General features: G+C 43.9%; 1 protein-coding gene across 6 annotated transcripts in view; it reads right to left on the bottom strand.

Moving 5' to 3' along the window:
* Positions 1 to 25,261, bottom strand: part of CACNB2 (calcium voltage-gated channel auxiliary subunit beta 2) — a 352,606-nt gene that overhangs the window by 40,996 nt on the left and 286,349 nt on the right. For 4 of the 6 annotated variants that reach the window (XM_068235575.1, XM_068235578.1, XM_068235579.1 and 1 more), the window contains 4 exons: positions 14,436 to 14,558; positions 10,781 to 10,917; positions 8,428 to 8,504; positions 3,841 to 3,974 (listed from right to left, as the gene is read on the bottom strand). In XM_068235575.1, the coding sequence (XP_068091676.1) occupies positions 3,841 to 3,974; positions 8,428 to 8,504; positions 10,781 to 10,917; positions 14,436 to 14,558 (471 nt within the window). Of the gene's footprint in view, positions 1 to 3,678; positions 3,699 to 3,840; positions 3,975 to 8,427; positions 8,505 to 10,780; positions 10,918 to 14,435; positions 14,559 to 25,261 lie in introns of all 6 variants that reach the window. The other 2 variants (XM_068235577.1, XM_068235580.1) reach the window with 1 other exon arrangement.

Raw genomic sequence — 25,261 nt, 5'->3', positions numbered from 1 at the left:
CAGTTCCTAGGTTGCTGCCTGACTGCCGAAAAATGTAATTTGGTCAAATGTACTGGTCTTTGTCAATCAGACAGCATAGAGAGCGCTACGAACGTATGCCTGCTAATTGGCAATGATGAGAGCTCCACTCGTCCTGCCCTTTGCCCCTGCAGGGCCAATCACTTTGAGGCTACTTTCACAGTGGGACATTGCGTTTTAATGTGACGTTAAAGTCACAACGCAACGTCCCAAAAATGTCACAAAGCAACTCTATGCCCTGTTATCGTCGCATACAGTAGGCATACAGGCAATGAAAAGTATGCTTCCAGGTCATTACTGAGCATGTGCAAACAGTCCAACGCAGTTAATAACGTGTTTAACGCACAGCATGCAGCACTTTCTAATAATGCTACACGTTACACACAAACGCAGCACTGTGAACTGTGAATGTCGCATAGACTTTGTATTGCTGTGCGTTAGTCCACGTTAAACATTTTCTAACGTGCGACTTTAACGTCGCACTGTGAAAGAGGCCTAAAGGACATTATCCCCGCACTTTGATTGGCCCAATAGGCTGCCTGTCAAGCTTCCTGTCAAGTGACAGGCAGCCTATTGGGCCAATCAAAGTGCAGGGATAATGTATTTTAAAGTGATTGGACCCACAGGGGCTCAGGGCAGGACGAGTGGAGCTCTCGTCACTGCCAATTAGCAGGCATAAGTTCATAGCGCTCGCTATGCTGCTCTGATAAGGCACACTAACTCTGATAAGGCATGTTAACTCTGATAAGGCACGCTATTTGTTATAGTGAATCAACTCCATAGTTACAATATTTGTATTTAAGTATTTATTTGCACATGCACTTTTTGTCTGATGTAAGGACTGGTTCACACAGATGCTTGGCGGCGTTTACCGCCAAGCGTTTGGGACTCGTCGGCTAAACGATCCCACTTAATGGGAGCATTTAGCATTGCGCGGTTACCGTCGATTACCATTGCAAACGCGGCATTTCGATTCTGATTTAATGCGTCATTTCAGTCGGCCTAGAAGCTGCATGCTATGTCTAGAGTGGCCTAGCTGCCGCAGCTTCATGTCCCCTTGAAGGGACGAAAAACGCTGATCGCGATGGGAAGCTGACGATTGCTGTAGAAAGCCCCCGAGACGCCTAAAGCCGCAGACAGACGTCCGTGTCAACCTGCCCTTACTACTGGGATCATTTCCACTTTCTAAACCAAATTTTCAGACAGGAAGAGGAGCCTTAGTTCAATGTTCATTCCTATCACCCTCCCATTCTCCCATTCCCAACTTAAGGGGAGTGAATGGGGCGGGGAAGAGGAGGGTAATAGGAGGGAACATCGCTACCAGCCTGCCACCTTCTGTAAAATTAAAAAGGGGTGATTATGGGGACCAGAGAGAATGAGGAGATAAATGGACAACGCATAGAGGTATGTAGATCCAGCATGAACATACCTCTATGCTTACCTTAGATAGCTTAGCATTGAGTCAGGTGTGCTTTAAAGGGAACCCGAGGTGAGAGCGATATGGAGGCTGCCATATACATTTCTTTTTTAAATAATACTAGTTGCCAGGCAGTCCTCCTGACCTTGTGTCTCTAATAATTTGAGCCATAGACCCTGAACAAGCTTATACAGATCAGGTAATCTGACTCAGCTTTTACTCAATTAGCCATATGCTTGTTCCAGGGCTTTGACTCATACACTACTTATGCCAGAAGATCAACAGGGCTGCCAGGCAACTGGCTTTGTTTACCTTGGGTTCCCTTTAAGGGTCTATTCTAATCGTTAAATTGCGAATACATAACAGATAAACAGTCCTGGCCTCTCTACCACTGAAATAAAAAAAGCATATTGTCCTAAGAGCAAAATATACACTGTCTAATAAAACCTTCTAGGTGTTCATTAATGAGAAAAAATACAGTTTATCAGTCATAGCGAACAAAATTTAATTGCTGAACACTGTAGACAGAGAAATTAGACAGACAAACATAGACCATTGGCAGAGATGTGCTTTAAGCGCAGAAAGCAATGAAAGGCAATAGAAAATAGCTTGTTAAATTGTTCTGTGCTGTTAACAGAAGCCACTGGCATCATCATGATCAATAATACTTGGAGATGAGCGAAAACTGGAACTTGGCCAATCACTCTGAGTGGAGGTTCACCTGCCCTATATCTAACCAATCAACTTCCTGCCCTTACCAATCAACTCCCTTGTTCTGGCAAAAGCAATCGTGACTTTTCAAGAAGAGCAATGAGGATGTTTAGTAGACAGTGATCAACAGCATCCAATTAGATTTGAAACCAATCAGCAAAAGGGGTTGGGAATTTTTTTCATGATAATTTTCTTTAAAACCTGGCAGTGTTTACAAACTCAATGATTTGAGAACAATACAAAAAACAAACAAATGACTGATTTATCAATGGCTCCATGCAGGAGTCTTAAAGGATGCAAGTGGTTTGGTCACTATCTGCTAACCCATCTGCTTCAGGGCAAGAACAGTGGATTGGGCAGTCAACTCTGATTCCGAAACTGCTTCATCTGTAGGGTAGCGTCCCAGAGAATATTAAAGTGGACACGTAGTAAAAGCAAGTATTGATAAGGGTAAGGCATGTTTAAGAAGTTGAAGTAGGGGATATGGTAGGAAGAGGTTATCTTTATGATTTGGGGTCATACATTTAAAGTTAGACAGACAATGTGGTTTTTGCAGTCAAAATACAACCTTTTCTCCAACAGATTAGCCACATCTTTATGACTTCTATGCACCAAGAAAAGTGCCTGAAGAAGTTAACAGGTTTACTTTCATTTTTGCCTAGGAGCATTATCAGTCACTGGGCAAAAATAAGATGTGTATTTTTTCCTGAGGAGCTGCGACCATCGAAGCGACTACACAAGGCCGAGTGGGGACGGTACTTCCCCACATGCGATTCAGATTGGTTGCTATACGTGCAACCCGGCTTTGTGAGTATATATGAATATTTTCTATATTTGTCCATCATACCCACGTTAATACACCAGATCAGGCTCCTGTTGTCCTCCCGCTCCTTTTCTCTATCCTCCCAGCGTCCAAAAAAAGGATGTGCAACACTGAGCTCTTTGATCGCCAAATGACAGAGATAAAGTTTGATTTATAGTAGTGAGTTTCTGTGTGAATTCCACACTGAGGGCTGGTGCACACTGAGGGCTGGTGCACACTGAGGGCTACTCCAGAGAGCCTTGGCACTGTAGCAAGGGCTTATGGGAGCTCAGTCTGGGCAGGAGGAGGAGGTTACTAGCCAGAGATTCATCTCGAATCCCCACAGGTTTACTTTAAGAGGGGAGGTTAAAATAAGGTCTTCAGGAAAAGGTTTTCTCCAATAAGAATTATCTTGTAGGGAAGTTAAGCACTGGGAAAGTGTGTGTGTGTGTGTGTGTGGGGGGGGGGGGGGTTGTCAAGAGGGAGAAGGTTAGGATCAAACAAATGATAGGGGGGGGGGGGTATCACAATGGAAATGGTTAAACTTCTGCCTTTCATTAATATATCCAGTCCCTTCACCCAGCAGAGAAAACCACAACAGCAACTCCACTTCAGAAGCATTGGCTCATCCAACAAAATGGCTGGCCTGCTCTGTAAACGAAACAGGTCCTCTTTACCGTGATGATGCCAGTGGCTTGGTAAACGCTATCTATGTCACAGTTGAACTTACCGATTTTTGCTTCTGTTTAGCTACAAGCAGCGTGAAAGAGAAACAGAGAACAACAAGGCATGCGTGTTATTGACGTGTCGAGAGACGGACATTTAACAGGACTTGCAATGTGACGATGAGCAGCAGCGCAGACGGTAGGCGTCACACCAGAGACATTTTTACCTTCTTAAAAAAAGGCATTCTTTTCTCTTTGGCGAGGGGTGATGTTACACTGTTTACACTGGGTTTAGGGGAGCGGAGGTTGACTGGGATATCAATTTCTTCTGCCTCTAAGCCAGTGGCATCTAAGTCTATTGCTATGTACAGACAAATCATGTACAGTTATCAGATGGAGAAGGACAGGGCATTGAATGACAGTAATGCAACATAATAACCTGGAAAGCAAATGTCGAGAGGCAGGTTAATTTAAAAAGGATTTTTCCCATTGGCAGAAGTTAACGCCCCAACTCCGCCCCTCTTCAATGGGGAGAGGCTTAAAGTGGGACTAAACTCCAAATGAAAATTTTGTTCTAAAACATTTAACACAGTCAAAAAATGAATATGAAACACTTTAAACGGTTAAACCTAAATCGAACTGGAAAAAACGAGTTTAACTTACCTGGGGCTTCTACCATCCCCCTGTGCAAGCGGCGTCACTGAACAATCCTCCGGTTCACCACAGCACCCTTATTTCATTTGGGGGTGCGGCCCCAGCTCATGCGCCTACTGATCACGCACCTGTGGATGCGAGGACTCTCCGCAGAATGCTCACGATGACGGAAGTGCGATCGAGGACGCGCCCTTGCATACGCAGTGGCGGTCGACTCGCTGAGTCCCCTGGCCGAAGAGGGGCCCCAGGTAAGTAAAACTTGTTTTTTACAGTTCAATTTAGGTTCCCTTTAAGACTGGTCAGATGTAATTTGAATGTATATTTACACCTCACTGTAACTTATTGATATTGTTTCCGGCAACAAGGCAAATTATAGAGAGACTTGCAAATTAAGTTATTAGTGAGCAAATAAAGGATAGAAAGATCTCTGCTAACCCAATATTTTCTGCCTCATTTACATAGCTAAGTACACTTCCAACACAATCTAATAATTCTGGCTTTGCAAGGCAATCTTATCAATTAAAAGCTAAAATAAGTAAAAGAGAGTGTTAACCCTTCCAGTACTTTGGAAACCAGTCAGATGGTTTTAGTTAATTATTTTATGCTGTGTTGAATGCCTTAGACCATAGATGAAATTTGAGTTTCACCTACTTTAAGCTAGCCATAGTTAACTTGATTATAACCAGATATGCCAAAATGATAGATCCATTTCCGATTGGAATTCCTAGATAGATATTGATTCACTTCCCTACATGGCCCATTCAGCCTGTGCATCGGTCAAACTGCAAGCATGGGACTGTTAGATGCTGTGCAATGCTATACTGCCATTGATCCCCAAAACAGAGTTGAACTAATGTGTCTGATCAGGCTTGCGATCAACAAGCTACTTAAGATTGATTGGATATGTTGGGGCAATACATGACCATCAGATTCGACCAAAGTGAACAAGTTGATTGGCATTAGAACAAAAATCAATACAGGTATGGCCAGCATTAGAGCCATTTTTGAGTTTTACCTTCTGCCAGTTTCCCAAGTGGAAATAATGCCATTTTCTTCCTGTCTGACAGGAAGTAGATTAATCTCTTCAACAAAGCCAGAGGGAGCCAAGAGTCAAAGAAAAATTGTATTTTTGATAGAGTGGGGGAAACTGGAGAACTTCTGTCTGCTTTTTTGTTTATATCGATCACTTCTGTCTCTTGTGACACCGTGGACATCAACTAAAGTCCTCAGTGGCACAGGAACAGGAAGTTGGTAATTTTTTCCCTTATGGAAGCACAAGCACAGAGAGCAGTAAAAAAACAAAAAAACTCAGCAAAGGTTCTTACTGCTCTCCTCCCTCCCCAAAACTCCCCCCCCCCTCCCTATTTAGAATTGAACTTAAAGAGACACTGAAGGGGGAAAAATGATATAATGAATTGGTTGTGTAGTACAGATAATTACTAGAACATTCTCTAATATTTGCAGTTTACATACTACTCAGCATTCTAAATGATTTTACAGAGCAGGCTAATGACTTTTGAACTGTCCTCTGCAGAGAAAAAGAAACTACAGTGACTGACACTTGAGATAACGAGCTTCATAAGACAACGCTCTCTGCGACTTTGAGCTCAATGGCTCTTTTGCATAGATAACAACTGGAGTTTCTTAACTCTTCCAGTACTGGAAACAATATTAGACTTATGTCTCCGTTCCTAATGTTTTATTTCTTAGCTGTACTACACATACAAATTATTATATCATAATTTTTTTCCCCGCTTCAGTGTCTCTTTAAACAGGCTGCAATACACACATGAATACAGATATCAGATCTCCCATATCAATGAGCATAATTGTGAGTGTACACCACCCAGTAAATTATTATTGGCTAAGTGCAGCGTGTTTGGAGGCAAGAGAAAGCATACAGTTATTAGAACAATTCCTCAAAATTATCAAAAGTGTAATTTTATTGTAAAAAATAAAGTTTTAAGTCAATTAAAAACTACATTAAAATAAGCACTGCTCAATTAGGTTTTGGACACCATGTAAATGATTATTATTATATATTTTAAGAGAAAACAAGATACTCCAGTAATCTGACATCTGCGGAAGGAAATAAACAGAGATCATGAAGGCAACATGACGTAACTTGGAGCGCTCCATGCATACTGGCTCTACATACTCTGGCACTCTTATTGGCCCGAGGAAGCGGGCTTAGCCCCGTGATACGCGTTGCCTGTGCAAAAATAAAATTCTCTTTTTTCCTAAGAGAATTTTCTTATTAAGAGACCTCATTTATCGTTTTTACTGGGTTTTTTTTAACTTAGTTTTATAAACCCCTGGGCGCTTCTTTACCTTCATTGTGCTTAGTCATCCCCCCACACCTGTTGTGGGTGGGGTTCAAAAACGGACCATGTTTGAAGCCGTTATTGTCTTTTAAAGAAGAAGCGACCACCACCAGTACCAGTCTGGGACACCCCGAGTGGAGACGGGTTCATAATCTCCACCCGTTTCCTGTGGTTGGTTGCCCCAAGCAACCCACCTTTGTGAGTAGCCCTTTAATCATTATATTGTTTTCAGTGCTACTGACATCCTACACTATTTGGGCTCTCAATTTTTGTTTTGTCTCTCCTTCCAGGGTGTCCCGACACACCATCCACTGCGTCTAATGGGGAACTGTTCTTTTATCACAGCACCATCCTACAGCACAAAGCGTTGAGATTGGCTGAATAGTGTAGGCGTAGTTTACTACAACCTACTGGAAAACTAGCAGTTCAAGAGCACTGCTGTCCCTTCAATCACATTAGCTGAATTTCCCTATGAGATTTCCTGCTGGGTCCCCTAACGTAGACTATCACCAAACCTTTCTTTCCTATTTTTCTCACATTCTATTCCCTGCCATAGTTCAATGTCTCTAGGATAGCCTCAGGCATTTTTTTAATTGAGGGAAGGGTGACCTATTTCCTCATCTGTATGTTTTTTGGGATATGTGAGAAAATTGGAGTGCATGAGGGAAACCCACAGAAACACAAGGAGAAAATGCATACCCCATGCAGTCCTGGCCCAGGATTAAACCCAAGACCCTAGTGCTATAGGGTGAGAGTGCTATTGCTATGCTACCCTTATGGGATGACGCTGGTATAAGGACACCATTGTAGGAAACTGCTTTAGGATTCAAGTGGATGGACTGAGTAAATTCATAGGAGTTTGGTAAAAAACGGTCATGCACAGGAACTGGTGGGGGAACCTGAAGCAAGAATAATATGGAGGCTGCCATATTTATTTCCTTTTCAACAATACCAGTTGCCTGACAGCCCTGCTGATCTATTTGGCTGCAGCAGTGTCTGAATCACACCAGAAACAAGCATGTGGCTAATCTTGTCAGATCTGACAATAATGTCAGAAACATCTGATCTGCTGCATGCTTGTTCAGGGTCTATGGCAAAAAAGTATTAGAGACAGAGCACAATTGGGGGAAAGAGGCGCCCTGGTTGGATAAAAGCATCTAAAAACAGCTTAAAAACAACAAAGGATATGAGGTAGCTTACCTCAATGACGAAATCTCTGTAATGTATACAAAAGACTTGTTATTTAGCACAGGCAACGCGTTTCGCGGGTATATGCCAGCTTCCTCAGGCCAATTGCAGTGCCAAATTAAAAAAGTTCATAAGACACAGGGCGCCTCTTTCCCCCAATTGTGCATTGTATACCCCCGTACTGTTATTGTCCGAGGGGAGGTGACAGACCACTGAGTGGAGTCGGGTTCATTGTCTCCACCTGCTTCCTGTGGTCAGTTGCCTCATGCAACCCTCCTTTGTGAGTAGTTTTTCTATTTACATTTTTCACCATCTGATGCACTAAACATATTGCACTACTGTGCTCCCGTTTTTTTGTCTCCTTTGTTTTTCCTGCAGGGTGCTGAGACACCTCGACCACAGGATTTATTATTAGAGGCAGAGGGTCAGCAGGATAAGCAGGCAACTGGTATTGCTTAAAAGTAAAAAAATAAATATCAGCAGGATAGCCAGGCAACTGGTATTGCTTAAAAGGAAATAAATATGGCAGCCTCCATGTCCCTCTCGTTTCAGTTGTCCTTTAAGGTAAAGCATGGAAATAGTACGATTTAGGAAGTGGATGACAGAGGAATATTAACCACATGAGGTCTCCCTGCTTGCGTTTCTTACCAGATGATGGCGGAGTTGATCTTCTAGAGCTCGGTACCACATCCCCCAAGCTGGAAGAGGAATTTGCCCCGGTTTTACTAGAGAGGAAATGTGATATTGTTAGAAAACAGGTTCTGCTAAAACACAAAACCTTAATTGACAGTACAGTATTTTGGTATCTACCAGGAAATGTCCCTTTCAGTTTAAGTGGAGAGTGACGGAAGCAGATGGTGGTTGCGCACATTTGGTAGTTTACAGCTTCCCACAGCATGAGGTCAAATGGGACAAATGTACTCCCGATGGGGGCAGTGGCACAACCACAATTCATGGGGTCGCCCAGTAACACCTTGATAGTGGCCCCCTTAATGTTCACACCCCTTCCCTTGCCTCTCCTTGTTGAATTAACGGCCATCATTATCTTCACACCAATAACAAATACTGTAAATACTTCAGTATAAGTCTAGAAATTTAGGTCTGATTCCCATCATAAAAGTATAGTGGTCGACTTATACATGAGTCACAGGCAACACTGAGCACACTGAGTAATGTGTGTACTAATAGTGACATTCCCATTTGCAGCAATGTACCCTGTGGCAAGTGATACTTTGAGGAAAGGAAAAGTCAAGAAAACACAGGTCTGAATGTCCTGGCCACAACAATTAACAAGGAAAGGGGCAGATAAAAAGGAGTGAATAATTGCTCCACTTGGGGGACTGGAGGAGGCATTGGCTGCACTTAAATGACAAGAGGCATTAATGGCTGCAATATTGTATTTAGTGCAGTCATTAACCCCTCCTGAGCCCCAAGTGCAGCCACTAACTTTGCTGGGTAGACTTATACTTGAGTCAATAAAAACTTCCAGTTTAATTGGATACTGAAGTCGATTTATATACAAGGTCAACTTGTATTTGAGTATATTTGGTATAGCCACAAAAACACCTGATCTGGAGAATGGCCCCCTGTAGTGGAGGAAGGTAAGATAAGTAGTAGAAGGGTCCCCACAGCTCTGGTCCCTATTGCAGTGTACACGTGCCACTCCCCTATAGTTACTCCCCTGACTAAGGGCCGTCCTTATGACACTCAGCAACAGTATTAATTTGTATACTTTTCTAATAAGAGTGTAGCCAGTGCTGGAATAAAAAATCTTTTTGGCATGTGCATAGAGTTTGCCAATTTGATGCGAATAATTTTGAGTGCATGCGATGTTGTTCATTTCAGACAAATGTATGGACCAATCAAAACTGCATAAACATTCATAAAATCTGCATCAGCATAAAATGACTAGCCTGTCGTCGTGCATCTGCAGTAATCCTCACTGAGGGTAACCTGTAGATATCGCTGTTTCTTGATACCTCAAACCAGGGATTGGCAGGTATGATTTCAGCTATTATTCATACCCTATAAATACTGACAAGGCTTGGCATTTAAAGAGGAACTCTAACCAAGTATTAAAAGTCATCCCAATCAGTAGCTGATACCCCCCATCCCTTCCCATAAGTCATCTTTACCTTTTCTTCTACAGATCACAAGGGACATCTGTATGGCTGATATTGTGGTGAAACCCCTCCCACAGTGTGATGTCAGGACCTAGGCCCTGACATCACACCATGGGAGCCTTGCTGCAAGCTTACAATCCCTTTAGATTGTAAGCTTGCAAGGGCAGAGCTCTCTCACCCTTTTGTGCCTTGGAATTTGTTATTCATTTCATAGCTTGCATAGCTTGTTATTAAACATTTTATTTATCGTGTTACATCCGTCATTGTAATCACCAGTTCTGTATTTTGTACCAGTGTCCCTATCTGATGTATATCATTGTCTGTATCATTATATACCCCTTGTTGTTTTCCTACTTTGTACAGCACCACGGAATATGTAGGCACTTTATAAATCAATAATAATAATTGTGGGAAATAACGCCTGTTTCCAAGCAACAAGGTCTCCCTCTGTGCATATGTATATCTTTAAAAATCAACCTTTTAGCCTATCGCATTGTTAGGGGGTGTGGTTATAGATAATGGCAGTTGGTGCTGTCTGTTTTCTATCATGTTTGCCAGTAGTAAAGATGATGATGTGCAGGCTGATTGTGGATCAAACAATATGGACAAATTACATGGTGAATATCAATCATTTCTTGATCTCTCGTCTATTTTTGAACTTCTCACTTTGCAATGTACTGACTTACTTTCCCCCCCTTTTCACTAAAGTTCCTCTTTAGTAGACCTATTCTGACTACAGTTGGGCTTTGGCCGGGGGCTGCCAGTGGTCAGAGTCCCGCCGTGAGGTCACATGACTCACAGAACTGTACATCATGACATGAGCATATTCTAACATCACCGGCACCGTTTCATCCTCCAGTCACATCCGAGCTTTTTACCTTGTGTAGAATTTGCCCTGCTTTGTTTTTTGTTCATGCTGCAGCCTCATGTTCTCCAGCTTCACGGGACTTGGAATGAATCCGATTTCACAGCCTTCTTTCACCAGCCGGCCTATCCACCAGTCATTGTTAAATTTCTACAAAAAAGAAGAGACAGAAAAGAAAACCTCCTGGTAAAGCTTTGATCATCCTCCAGTCGTAACTATATATATATATATATATATATATATATATATATATATATATATATATATATATAGTCCTGTTGTCGGGAGCTTCCTCATCAGCCTGGCGGGGGTCTTCTCCTCTAATCTCCTGATAAATGGACACGGGTGGCGAGACTGCATAATAGGAAGCCTTATCATTCTGTCAGCGCTGTAAAAAGGCTTCTATTCAGCCCCGATGGCTTCTCTGTGATTAGCTAGACTTGCATGCGGGGAAGTTCAGCCATGAAATCTGCAATGCAGGAAGTGGCTGGCGGTCGCACGGCGGATGCGGGAACCGGACCTGTAGTTGAGTTTCAGATTAATTCCATACTTGGGGAAGCTGCTAGAACTCGGAAGGGATGATTAGCATATTGCTTTACCGCCGGTGTCTCTACATAAAGGGAAAGCTATACTTGGGGCATTTGGCGCTCTTGGGTTTGACACAAGTGTAAGCCTGTTGGCGTATTGATATGTTTACTGATATTGGAGTGTCCCAGGTTTGCCATAATGTCTGCGTTGATGGTTGCATGTCCCCTAACGATTGCCTAACCAATTCCCTTTCCCATTCAATACCAACCTTTATTGTAATGTTAAACACTTTCTGACAATGAACCCTTAACCCCAGTTGGTAAATTTTCCCTTATGGAAGCACAAGCATAGAGAGCAGTAAAATAAAATAAAATAAAAAAAAATTGGCAAAGGTTCTTACCACTCTCCTCCCTCCCCAAAACTCCCCAGTCTCCCCTCCCTATTTAGAATTGAACTTAACCATTTAAGCCTTCTGGACGTAGCTTCTATGTGTGCTCCCACGGCCGATCACGCACGTGCACGCGTGCTCCCGGCGCGGATCGTTAGCCCAGGAATCAATCGGGACATGGTGCCTGATGATTGATTCCTCTCCCCGGCAGAAAAAGCGACCGCTTCTCTTGGAAGCCTTGCTTTTTCTGCCTCTTGTGTACCCCTACGTCCCCCTAAGCGTACATGTTACACTTAGAGTGACGTCATGTAAACAAACTCATGGCTGCCATTTTGTGGCCAAAAAGTAAAACTACATCTACATGTAAAAAAATAAAAATAAACAAATATTTACATATAAAAATTACCATTTACATCCCACCCTCCCCAAAATACCCATATAAAATATTTAATAACAAAAATACAAAAAACATTACAATAAAAAACAACAACAAAAAAACCACGTAAATATTTACCTACGGGTCTAAACTTTTTAAATATCTATGTAAAGATGAAATATTTATATATATTTTTTTTATTATAAGCTTGTAAATAGTGATGGATGCAAAACGGAAAAAAATGCACTTTTTTTTCCAAATAAAATATTGTCGTCATACATTGTAATAGGGACATAATTTAAACGGTGTAATACCTGAGACTATTAGGCAAATACAATACGTAGGGTTTAATTATGGAGGCATGTATTATTTTAAAACTATAATGGCCGAAAACTGAGAAATAATGATTTTTTCCGTTGTTTTCTTATTCTTCCTGTCAAAATGCATTTACAGTAAAGTGGCTCTTGTACCCCCCAAAGAAAGCCTAATTGATGGCAGAAAAAAACAAGATATAGATCAGTTCATTGTAATAAGTAGTGATAAAGTTATAGGCTAATAATTGGGAGGTGAACATTGCTTTGATGTATAAAGTGAAAACGACTGAAGGCTGAAGTGGTTAAAGAGATACTGAAGCGAAAAAAATATGTTATAATGAATTGGTTGTGTAGTATGAATAATTACTAAAACATTAGTAGCAAAGAAAATATTCTCATATTATTTTCAGTTATGTAGTTTTGTTTATAACATTGCATCATTCCCTAATATTTGCAGTTTACACACTACTCAGCATTCTAAATGGTTTTACAGAGCAGAAGAGTGAACTATTGGCCTGTCCTCTGCAGAGAAAAAGAAAATGACAGACAGTTGAGATAACAAGCTTCAGAAGACAGGCCTCTCTGACTTTCAAAGTGGTGGAGCTCAGTGGCTCTTTTGCATAGATAACAACTGGAGTTTCTTAAAGGGAAGGTTTAGGGAGGGTGGTTAAAAAATAAAAATCAATTTCCACTTACCTGGGGCTTCCTCCAGCCCGTGGCAGTACAGCCCGGCGGACGTCCGATGACGTCAGCGCGCCGGCGTGGGACGCAGAAGTGCCGGGCCTTGGAGCGCAGAAGAGCCCGACCTGGCAGCCGGCCTGGCCAGGTCGGGTCGGCCACCGGAGACCACCGGGAGCCTGCGGAGCGGCGGCGAGGGCACCTCCTGCCTGCCACGGGCTGGAGGAAGCCCCAGGTAAGTGGAAATTGATTTTTATTTTTTAACCACCCTCCCTGAACCTTCCCTTTAAAGCCAATGGGTACCGTTTTAAAAATAAAAAAGTCAGATACTCACCTAAGGAGAGGGAAGGTCCTAATGAGCCTTCCCTCTCCTCTCCCGGTGCCCTCGGTGCTGCGCTGGCTCCCCTGTTCGCGTCCGCCGCTGCAGGGACCTCGGAGGTCTTCGGGAGCACTCGGGCTTCCGAAGATGGGCCGCTCCATACTACGCACGCGCGATTGCGTCATAGAGGGCACTCGCGCATGCTTAGAATGGTGCGGCCCGTCTTCGGGAGCCCGAGTGCTTCCGAAACATCCCTTCGGTGGCGGAAGTGGCAGTATTTGACCGAACTGTTCGAATACTGCTACAGGGGATCCTGCGCGGGACCGGGCACCGGGAGAGGGAAGGCTCATTAGGACCGAGCCTTCCCTCTCCTTAGGTGAGTATCTGACTTTTTTATTTTTAAAGCGGTACACATTCACTTTAACTCTTCCTGTACTGGAAACAATATTAGACTTATGTCTTTGCACCTAATGTTTTATTTCTTAGCTGTACAACACATACAAATCATATCATCCCCTCCCCGCCGGCGGCTACTTTCGGCTTCGCCGTCACCGGCCGTCAGGCTGGGAACGCGAGTGATTCTTCGTGTTCCCAACCACAATATCGCCCCCTGTACTGCTATTGCGGCCTTCGACTTAAGGTTCACTTTAAAGCTGGTTTACCATTACTGAAGTCATTGGCAATAATAAATGTAGGATTTTGTTTTGCAGCATCTGTAATAAAGTCAGTCTTTTGCACACTACCTGCGTTCCCAATTTATTATGCGATCCGATTTTTTATTCCGATTAAAAAAAAGTACTGCATGCTGCTACGTTTTTTAATCGGAATAAAAAAAAATCGGATCATATTTAAAAATCAGAATTGCATGTAGTGTGCAAGAGGCCGATCCCCTTTATGCTTCTGCATAAAGAGCTGGTCAATGAGATGAAAACATTTCCATCTTCTCTGCCAATTTTATACAGCCTAGTGTTGGACTGACGAGGGGGGGGGGGTTCACCTGATTCAAAATGTATTTATACACTGATGTGATTTTAGGTGTCTTTAACAAGTGGAATATTCTCTCACCTCTTTGACGTGTAAAAAATCTTTAGCTTCGAAGGACACGGCCATTCCCGGAACCGGGACCTCGTCATCGTGAGCTGAGCTGTAGCCAACGTTCGTCCGTACAGCAAACGCAACTGGCTTGCCCTGTAGAGAAGTACAAAGATAAGATCTATGAAATAATAGCTCGAGTGAACTGGCCCTAGACCAGTGCCACTTATCTCACAGGCATTATAATATACAGTATCTCACAGAGAGGTGACGCATCAAGGTTGGGTGGTGCTAAACATAACCACAATTTCACTATACATTATCAACACACACTTCTCTAACCAGAGACAGATTTACTATAAGGCACGTGCCTACAGGCGACAGATAAAAAGGGGGCTCACTCCCCTCCCCGAGTGCCTCTCTCACTGCCTCCCTATGTAGAGTCCTGATGAGAGTGTAAATGAGAGGTTACTCATCCTGCTCTCTGCATTCCCCTGATGAGATCTCCCTCTAGCTACTTAATACTGAGGTTCCTCTAGCTACCTAATACTTGGGTTCACCTCTAGCTACTTAATATTTAGGGTACTTCGGGCTACCTAATGCTAAAGGACACCTGTAGCTACCTATGACAGGCAAGGGAAATAAGGTAGAAATGACAAATAGGCCATCCAGCACACTTGCGGTACGGTTTGTAGGTTCATGGATGGAGGGCATCTAAGGTGCCAGGACATCTGTGCCTATAGGCTCCTGTAAGGTAAATCCGGGCCTGTCTCTAACGCCTAATAGAGCTAAGGGTGCATTGCTAGGGAAAAGCAAGAGTCATGCTTTACGCCTCATATTCTGAGCTCTCCCATTTATAGAAACCACTTTTGCTTTTTTAAGTAACATGGAAAATTTCTCAATAAACACGCTCGGAACGATGGAACTGTTCAGTCTCCGAGTGCCAACTTTTTTTTTCTCAACTTTCATTAAACTTTCTGACAACAAAGGACTAGAATAGAAACAATTGTCGGCTATATTTAGATATAAGAGCTTTACTGAGGGGAAAGGGAGGTCAGTCCACTCAAACCGGTATTCCAGCTATGGGGCAGGTTGTCGGGTTATTAAGTGTTTAGAGAACCACACATGCGCAGGGCGCTTACTGCGACCGGCGTGATGAGACGGCAGAGGGGGGGGGGGTCACATGAGCGAATTCAGCCAAAGTCGTCAGATTACCGGAGCCGCCAGCGGGTCCACGGAAAGGACGAAAGAGGGGAAGAGGATGCCAGGTGACCTCGCGGGCTACGGTGGGCTGGAGGAAGCCCCAGGTAAGTCCCAATTTCATTTTCATCGCACTGCCCCTTCAAAGGAAACCTGAGAGAAAATAAGTCTCACCACTTATACTTACCTGGGGCCTTCCTCCAGCCCCCTTGAGGCCACTCGCTCCCTTGTCGTCTCCCCGGCCACTCTGGTCTCCCGCTGGACAGCCCGGCACTCTGGCCGATTCGTGCTTTGTTGCGCATGCACAGCGCCTGGTAAAGGCTCTAGTAGCATTCAAAAGAGAGCGCAACAAATTGCAAGTCAGCCAGTGTACGGGCCCATCCAGCGGGGGCCCAGAGTGGCGGTCTAAGGATGGAGTGGCCCCAAGGGGACTGGAGGAAGCCCCATGTAAGTATATATCCTGAGATTTATTTTGTCTGAGGTACACTTTAAAGGACAACTGAAGTGAAAGGTACATGGAAGCTGCCATATTTTTTTTCCTTTTAAGCAATACCAGTTGCCTGGCAGCCCTGCTGATCTATTTGGCTGCAGTAGTGTTTGAATAACACCAGAAACAAGCATGCAGCTAATCTGCATGCTTGTTCAGTGTCTATGGCTAAAAGTATTAGAGGCAGAGGATCAGCAGGATAACCAGGGAACTGGTATTGCTTAAAAGGAAATAAATATGGCAGCCTCTATACTTCTCTCACTTCAGTTGTCCTTTGACCTCATTACTATTCTGCCCAATCCATAACTCCCCCCCCCCCCTGTTACCTCTGCATCTATTTGACCAGCTGGCTTATCTGGATGCAGCAACAGCTCTATCCTACCAGGTAACATGAATTCCACCCACCTTGCTTTGACATTTTCAGACCAGCAAGGGGAAGGTGGATGGAATTAAAGACTCAGTCTCTCATGCCACCTCAGCCCTCTGTGCCTCCCTCTGTCCCCCTTTGGTCCCCCCATATCTCCTTCTGTCCCCTGCTTCCTCCTTCTGTCCAATTGTGCTACCGCTTTCCCCTGTTTCTCCTTCAGTCCTGCTCTGCCTCCTTCTGTCCTCCTGTGCCTCCTCCTTCTGACCCCCTTTGTGCCTCCTTCAGCCTCCCTGTGCCACCTCTGCCCTCCATGTGTCCTTCTGTAACCCTGTCTCCTTCATTCCCCCTCTGTCTCCTTCAGTCCCCCACTGTGCCTCCTTTTGTCTCCCTTTATCACTCCTTCTGGCCCACAGTGCCTCACGCTGTCACCATGCCTCCTTCTGTCCCCTTGTGCTACATCTGCTACCCTGTGCATCGCTTATTCTCACTGTACCTAGGCTCCTTCTGTCCTCCTTTGTGCCTCCCTCTGTCCCCCTGTGCCTCGTTATGTCCCCTTAAGCCACAATCTGTCCTCGCCCCCTCCTGCACTCCCCCATCCCAGTGTGTAAATGCAGAGAATAGTGCAGCAGAAGCTGTGCTCTCACCTCCCTGCTGGAGTCCAGTGCTGTGCTTCCGCCTGTCTGTCTCCTGCTCCCTCTAGTATTGGCACCTCACTCTCCTCATGTAGCATGCAATCATGCAACAGTAGGAGATGCTGTGCACTAGGCAGAGTGGGCGAGTGGACTGACACAAGCACAGCACTGGACTCCAGCGGGGAGGTGAGAGCACTGACAGCCGTTGGGACTTGAGGAGGACGGGCCAGGGGGGCGGGCGTGTGCGCGCGCTGACATGCGTCGGTCACAGACGTTTTTAAACGGACTTAGGTCAACTAATAAATACATAAAAAATAAATCTCAGTATGTAGAAGTTTAATGCAAACATGGGAACAATAAATGATAGAAGAAAAGTAACATCAGAAAAAAAGAAAAGAGAGAGAGAGGAAGTGTAACAGAGGTAATATGCAGATGCTGTCATATTGTCACAGAAATACTGCAGTCCGGACAACATCTATCTAAATGAGAAAGCTTTCGTAACATGCAGCTGAAAATCATCACCAGCCCTACCAAATTAGGAAATGCTGAACTCCCACAAGGCAGCTGCTGGCAGGGAGGAATCTGTGACTGTGGAGGGGCTGAGGCACTGCGGAGTGACTTACTAAAGGAGATGTGCAGTTATGCTCCACTCTGATCATTCCCAGCAACTAAAAGAAGCTCACAGGAAGGAAAGAGAACCTGTAATATGCCCAGGAAAAGAAAGTTTGATACTTACCTAAGTTGGGTGAAGCTTCTGCATGGACCAGACTCCCAAAGTCCTCCTCGACTCACCCCCACCACTTCTGGCACAGACTGGCCCAAAGGGTGAAGCCTCAGTGCACACATGCGCGCGCACCCGCTGCTATAACACAGGACCCTTATATGCGTCCAGTTAGACTTGACAGGTGTCTCTCTTGACGACTATAGTCGTCCAGATAGACTGAAGTGGTTAAACATTTATACCTGACAAAGGCACAAGGGATATTCCGATTGCATTATGAATACAACTTTATGGTATGTTGTTTTTTCCCCCAAGCAGAGGAAGAAAAGGAAAATCCGAATTTAGCTGAAGCTTCCTCCAGACCCTGAAGCCCCTCTGCATCCTCTGGGTTCCACTGGCAGCACCATTAGGTGTGCAACTTCAGCAGAACTCGTGCACAACTGCTCATGCGCGGCCCACCCACGCACCCGGCTCGACCATGCGCCCGGTGCCATCATTCAAGAACCGGGACATTTATGGCAACGTGCGCATGATCAATCTAGATGCGCGGACGGGCAACGCATTCACAGTTGTACGTGACTTCGGCCGAATTTGTGCACGTAACAGTGCCGCCAAAGGAACCACAAAGGGGAAGGGGACCTATAGGACGCCGAGGCCCTTTGCAAGCTGCGGGGGCAGGAGGAAGCCCCAAGTAAGTTCAAATTTCCATTTTATTCCACTGCTCGGGGTCCCTTTAACTGAACCAGACTGGAGTGTTAGATTCAAAGGACAAGGATCGCGAAACTGCAAAATGCATTGTAAATAACTGCCACTTAGAGTATGTGGTGGAAATATGACAGATCTGACAGGTTTTGGACTAATCCATCTTATGGGGGATTCTCAGTTATTTCTTTATTTAGAAAAGCACTAAGGGCTGTGACATACTGAATATCGTGATAAAATCGTGGCAATTTTGCGTCGATTGCATTTGTCATTCAGAGTGCAAGAATAGCTCCTGAAATTCTGCAGGCAGCGCCTTTTCAGGATTGAAATCGCAGCACTATTACAGCAGAATCACAGCCTGTGTCAAAAAAGCCCTTACTAAACTGCAGCTGCTCCGTTTAAAGAGGAACTCCAGTGAAAATAATGTAATAAAATAGTGCTTAATTTTTACAATAATTATGTATAAAAGATTTAGTCAGTGTTTGCCCATTGTAAAATAATTATGTATAAAAGATTTAGTCAGTGTTTGCCCATTGTAAAATCTTTCCTCTCCCTGATTTACATTCTGACATTTATCACATGGCAACATTTTTACTGCTGGCAGGTGATGTCACTGGAAGTAGCTGCTGCTTGCTTTTTTGGCAGTTGAAAACAGCTGTAAACCGCTATTTCTCAGAATGCAACGAGGTTCACAGACAGGAAACTGCCAGGACCATGGACCTCATAGTTTCCTGTGGGAGGGGTTTCACCACAATATCAGCCATACAGAGCTCCCTGTTGATATGTTTGTGAAAAGGAATAGATTTCTCATGTAAAAGGGGGTATCAGCTACTGATTGGGATGAAGTTCAATTCTTGGTCACGGTTTCTCTTTAACTGCCAAAATAGTGTGCAAACCAGTGGGGTGGCTGGCTGACATCCTTATGGTGCCCGTACATAGTACAATTAAAATGTTTGATTTTCCCACTTATTTGACCAAAACGATCGAATAGAGTGAAAATCGAAAATAAGCCCTTTTTTTTCCAAGCAAGAAAAACATAGTTATTCCATTTTTTTTTTTTTATAAAAAGCTGATCGGACATGTTGCAAAAATCTGATTGTTTGTGAAATTGTATAGTGTATGGTAGGTTATATAAGAAAATACTATTAGATGGGAAAAAAACAAAAAACCTTCCCCCCCTGTGCTCCCCTCCTGCATTTATCCACGTGGCAGCAGCAGCGGCGGCAGCAGCTATAATTACCTCCATTCACCACCGGAGGTCTCCGATCTGCAAGGGCTTCACATTACTTCCTGTTTTAACAGGAAGTGATGTGAAGCCTTTGCAGATCGGCAACCTCCGTGGTGAATGGAGGTAATTATAGCTGCTGCCGCCACCGCTGCTGACACTTAGATAGATGCAGGAGGGAGACCGCAGATGGGAGAGCCCGAGGTGAGGGAGGGGGGGGATTGCCCCCCTCTCCGCTGATGTGCAAAGCTCTCCCCTCATGCTGCGACCTCTCCTGCCCCCCCAAAACGGCCATGTGCAGGCCCCAGGGTGGCCCCGGGCCCTCCCGCGGGGGCAGGGGCTGCTTCCCCTATTTTTACGCCAGTGCTACCTACTGTAACAGCAACATAGGTAAAAAAAGATGAAGAAATGTCCTTTATATGTACAGTATATAATTTACATTTTTTTCAGGATAATAATCCTTTAACCATTTCTGCTGCTGGGACTTGATCTTCATGTCCTACAGCTGCAGGGACATGATAGTCACGTCCCTGCAGTTTGGGGGGCTGTGCGCGCGATCGCGATGCTGCCAGCAACGGGGGGGGGGGGGGGGGGGATTGGTGGCAGGGGACAATCCGTACATGTCGTAAAGAATGATGATTTTTTTTCAAAAACAGTGATCATTCTCAATTGGTGCCACTGCGCTGCCACCGTTCGTTAGATTTATGAATGGGAACTAAGTTCCCATTCATTCCTCTCCCCTCTAGATGTCCGTGATGCAGGCATCAATGAAATGCCTGCGTCACTTCCTTAGTTACAATGTAACGCATTGCTTCCTATGTAGCGTACTTATTGTACGCTTATAGGAAGTTCTGCGTGAGGACATCTTGTGGCCAAATAGTAAAATTACACCTACAGGCATTAGGAAATAAAACGTTTTTAATGTGTATGTTAAGAGGGTTTATTATTATTAGAAATTAGTGATAGATGTAAAATTGAAAAAAGGCACCTATATTTCCAAATAAAATATTGTCACCATCCAATGTACTAGAGATATAATTTTAATGTTGCAATAACCGGGACAAATAAAATGTTTGGATTTTAAGTAGCATGTCTTATTTTAAAACTATAATGGCCGAAAACTGAGAAATATTGAATTTTTTCCATTTTTATTCTTATTGTTCCCATTAAAATGCATTTAGAATAAAATAAAATAATTCTTAGAGTAATGTACCACCCAAAGAAAGCCTAATTGGTGTAAAAAAAAAAACAAGATATAGATCATTTCGTTGTGATAAGTAGTGATAAAGTTATCGGGTAATGAATGGGAGGAGCGCTGAAATGTGAAAATTCCTCTCGTCCATAAGGTGAAAAATACCCACGGGCTGAAATGGTTAAGAAAAGGATTTAGCATCTTCTAGTCTGATCAGTTCAGTGAAAAGGATCAGGGCCCCACAGCAGAAACACGTGTTCCCATCATACTCTGGCTAAATGACTCACCCCTGATTCATTATCAACTTCACTGAGTGGTTCGGGGAACTGACTGTTCTGTTTGTATTCACTGAGAGCTCATCGCTAGTCCCTCTCCAAACAGCCATCTTTGTAATAGGCAGACAAAGCACACAATACAAGGTCAGAGCCATAAATTCCTGGCAGTAATTTCATCAAGATTATACGTGGAAATCCAATTGTATGAATAAAAATGAAGATCTCATTCGATACGCCGGTTTTAGAATATTAGCGCTGAGATGCTCGCTGATGCATGAATCGCAACCCAATACAGCCGTGGAACACACTGATGACAAATGAGGGCAGGAATAAGAATAGAGACGTTCAAAACATATCTACATTTCTAAGTTCCATTCCACCCCATAAAAAAAAAAAAGCAAAAAAAAAAAAAAAAGAGAGATACTTGAGGCCGGCTTTACACTGCAAACCTGTGATCAGCTGATCTCACCGCAATGCCAAAAAAGCTTATGGAGATTACTGTAGCAGTGCGCGGTAATATCCATTCTGGCTGCAGGCCAAGCGGGAAGTGAAGCTCTCTGTCGCTCACTTCCTGTGGCCGTAATACAAATTGTGCGGAGTGTATTGATATAAAATGCATCCACGCATGTGTGCCGCAACAAGTAAAAAAGAAACCTGCATACAATAGAGGGGGCTATATTGGGGAGGGGGATTATACGTGAGTCAATCACTTTTTCCTGGTTTCTGAGGGAAAAGTGGGTACCTCGACTTATGTGCGAGTATATACGGTAGTTGAGTTGAAAAAAGACATCTGAACATCAAGTCTAACCATAATAATAATGAAAAATAAAAAAGTAAATATTAGGTACCTTTCTTTCGGTCCTGCACCCTCACATATCCCAGTTGATCCAGGGGAAGGCAAAAACCTCTCTCCAACATTATGCGGCAGGGTCATATGAAAGGAGTTTTTTACAGTGTGGTGCGATGGGGTGAAGCTTCGCACCACAAACACAATGGCCAACCTTAGAAAGGAGCTAGTTCATGGTGTATGTGATTAACCACTTTTTCCACCACTACCGTATATCTATGTCCTCCATGACTTCATCTAAAACACGAGGACGTAGCTATAAGTAATGTAGCTGAAGCACAGCTGCGCACGATTGGCCTTGATCCTGTGTAAAACCTCCGGCACTATCTGCTGCAGCACTAATTGTTGAACGGGAATATATGTTCCCTGAGTCAATAAGATTGATTTTTACCGTTAAAAATATACTTTTATTTTCTCTGTAGCATTATTTCAGAATCAAATATCTTCACCATAAATTGTGACAGGAACGTAATTTAAGTTTTGTGATAAACAATGGAAATAGCCAAACAAAATTTGTGTTTTTTTATCTACAATAGCGCTTTTTTTTTTTTAAACTGAAATTGGTAAAACTGAGAAATATTTTCTATTAAAATGTATAGAAAACAAAATTGTTTGAGGGAAAAATGCCATACAATAAAAGCCTAGCTAATGTTGAAAAAAATGATATATATTTAATTTAGGTGTCATAAGTAGGGATAGCATTATTGCTGATTAAATAGGGACATAGCTAAAATGTCAAAACTGCTCTGGTCCATAAGGGGGAAACAAGGTCTGGATGCGCGGTGGTTAAACAGACTCATGCATGTTTTTGTGAACTAACTCTTTTGTACAGACAGGTGCTGTACTGTGAATAGACTGCATTCGTGTGGATCTTACGTTATACAAGGAGTACTCTGTGTATCATGTGAAGAAAGAGAGGCACTGCTTCCTAAAAAACATTTAATTCAGCTGCGTAATCACAGTGGTACAGAACAATGGGGGTGTCAGAGCCTGACAGCTGTTTCGCAGGCTAAAACCTACTTCTTCAGAGGCTAAACCTGCTTCTTCAGAGGCTATGCTTCTTCAGAGGCTAGACCACATGTGTCGAACTTCAGGGCCAGATCCATGTCAGTGTTTAGGATGGACTGAGAAAGAAAGGAATGTGTTCTACCTGATGGACCACACCTTTCCTCATTCAGACCCATCAATTCATTTGAGCTGTATCAAAAATGTGTGAGGATCTCGGCCCTGGTAGGACCGGTTTTACATACCTGGGCTAGACCTTCTTCTTCAGAGGCTAAACCTGCTACTTCAAGTGGATGAAAGGGGTTTTTAGGAAGCAGTACCTTGCTTTCTCTCTCTTCACATGTGACTGAAGCTTTGCTGAGAGCATGCTTCTATTCTCCTACACCAGCTGGTCCAACCCTGCTGCCCACTGGTGCCGATATCTGTTCTCGGTTTGACACAGCTCTCTGTGTACGTTTGAGTCTGGAAAGTGTTAATGAGTTGTGCTGAATCCACATAAAGCATTCATGCAAATGGAAGAGCAGGACCTGCGTTCTCTTTCTCTGTGAATTGTGGCCTCAGCGTTATAAACACATACGTCTCACTGATAAATTCCAGTTATCAGATAGAAAGAGGCAGCCTCAATTCTTCACCGGAGAACGGATCTATGGAAAAGTCTGTGTTCCAGTGACTACGGATGATAACAGGACCAGAGTTACAGAAATTAATGGACGTGGCTACATGTCAAGTCCTTCAAGCGATCCTGTAGTGAGGGGATAGGGCGGGCACCATATTTGTTTCCTTTCAAAGCAAACCTGTGAGGTTCGCAATGGGACATTTGTATACTTACCTCAAGTGAGGGAAACCTTTGGGTCCTCCAGAGGTTTTCCCTGCCCTACGGTGGACCAGGCCATTCTAGTGCGCCACTGTCCCGCAGAGTATCATGGAACTGCTTGGGCTCAACCTTTTCTCCCAAACGCCCAAGCGGGTCCGTTTTAATGCGTGAGACATAGACCTTTCAGGGTGCGCAGCGGTGGAGGAGGACAAGGGAAGCCTCTGAAGGAACATAAGGCATCTTTCTCCCAAGGTGAATACACGTTGGGGCACTTTTTCCCCCTACAGGTAACCCTTGAAGCCAGTTTTACACCTGGCCTGTGCGTTTACGGTGCGATGCCCCGGCACACTCACATTGCACAGTAGCTCACAAAATGCATAACATATGACCCTGCAGCAGAGTGTGCCGACAGGGCCATATGAATAGCTTCTTGTCCTGAATGCTACATGTAGTGTCCAGGATTGGGTACATTCAGTGCTTCTGTGCCCCTTGGGGGCTCAAAATGTAATGCAACGACTGAACGATGGGAACCAATGTCAAATGCTAGACCGCTTGTATGCAGAGAAATGTTTAACTTTGGCTAAATGCGTCACCGGCAAAAGTCATTCTGAAGCAGCCCTAACAACAGACAATTACAAGGATAAACGCTGTGAGGATCTACGTTGTGGCTGAAGCGTAATGTGAACACAGCCACAGGATGTGACATCAGAAGCTGAGCAGATAAACGAGAAAGTGCTCTTCCTCAAGTGGGGCTGCTTCTCTGTGCAGTACTCAGATAGGGACCACATCCACATTTCACCACAGGGCCTTCTTCTCTCGAGTCATATTCATACACAATCCTGCTGCGTTCCTGGTGATATCCCAGTAGTTTCCCAATTCAGATTAGCTCCTCATCAATATGACCTCAAAGAAAAGACAACGTAGAGGGACAAATGGGCAGGGCTGTGAAGTCGGTACAAAAATCATTCGACTCCAATTCCAACTCCTCAGTTTATGAAACCACTGACTCCGACTCTAGGTATCCAAAATAGCTCCGAATCCTCGACTCCGACTCCTTAGTCTAATACTTACCAGAGCTGTGAATTTGGTACAAAAATCATCTGACTCCTCAGTTTAGGAAACTGACTCCGACTCCAACTCCGACTCCAGGTACCCAAAATTGCTCCGACTCCTCAGCCCTACACATAGGGAGTAACGTTTACACAACACACACCCTCTTGTGCAAAGTCACACTCTATGGAAAAGATGCCGTCACCAAACTTCAGGGAAAGAGACCAGTACAACTCCCCTCAGAGTGCCTACTTACCCGCAGGGTTCTTTGGTACACAGCATATAAGGGCAGCTGTTGCCTTCATCACAAACCAGACCTAAAGTAAGGCATGACTCAAATAG

The sequence above is a fragment of the Hyperolius riggenbachi genome, chromosome 5, assembly GCF_040937935.1.
Source record: "Hyperolius riggenbachi isolate aHypRig1 chromosome 5, aHypRig1.pri, whole genome shotgun sequence".
NCBI classification, from domain to species: domain Eukaryota; kingdom Metazoa; phylum Chordata; class Amphibia; order Anura; family Hyperoliidae; genus Hyperolius; species Hyperolius riggenbachi.
The sequence above is the reverse complement of the archived record's forward strand: the minus strand, read 5'-3'. Positions and strand labels throughout refer to the sequence as shown.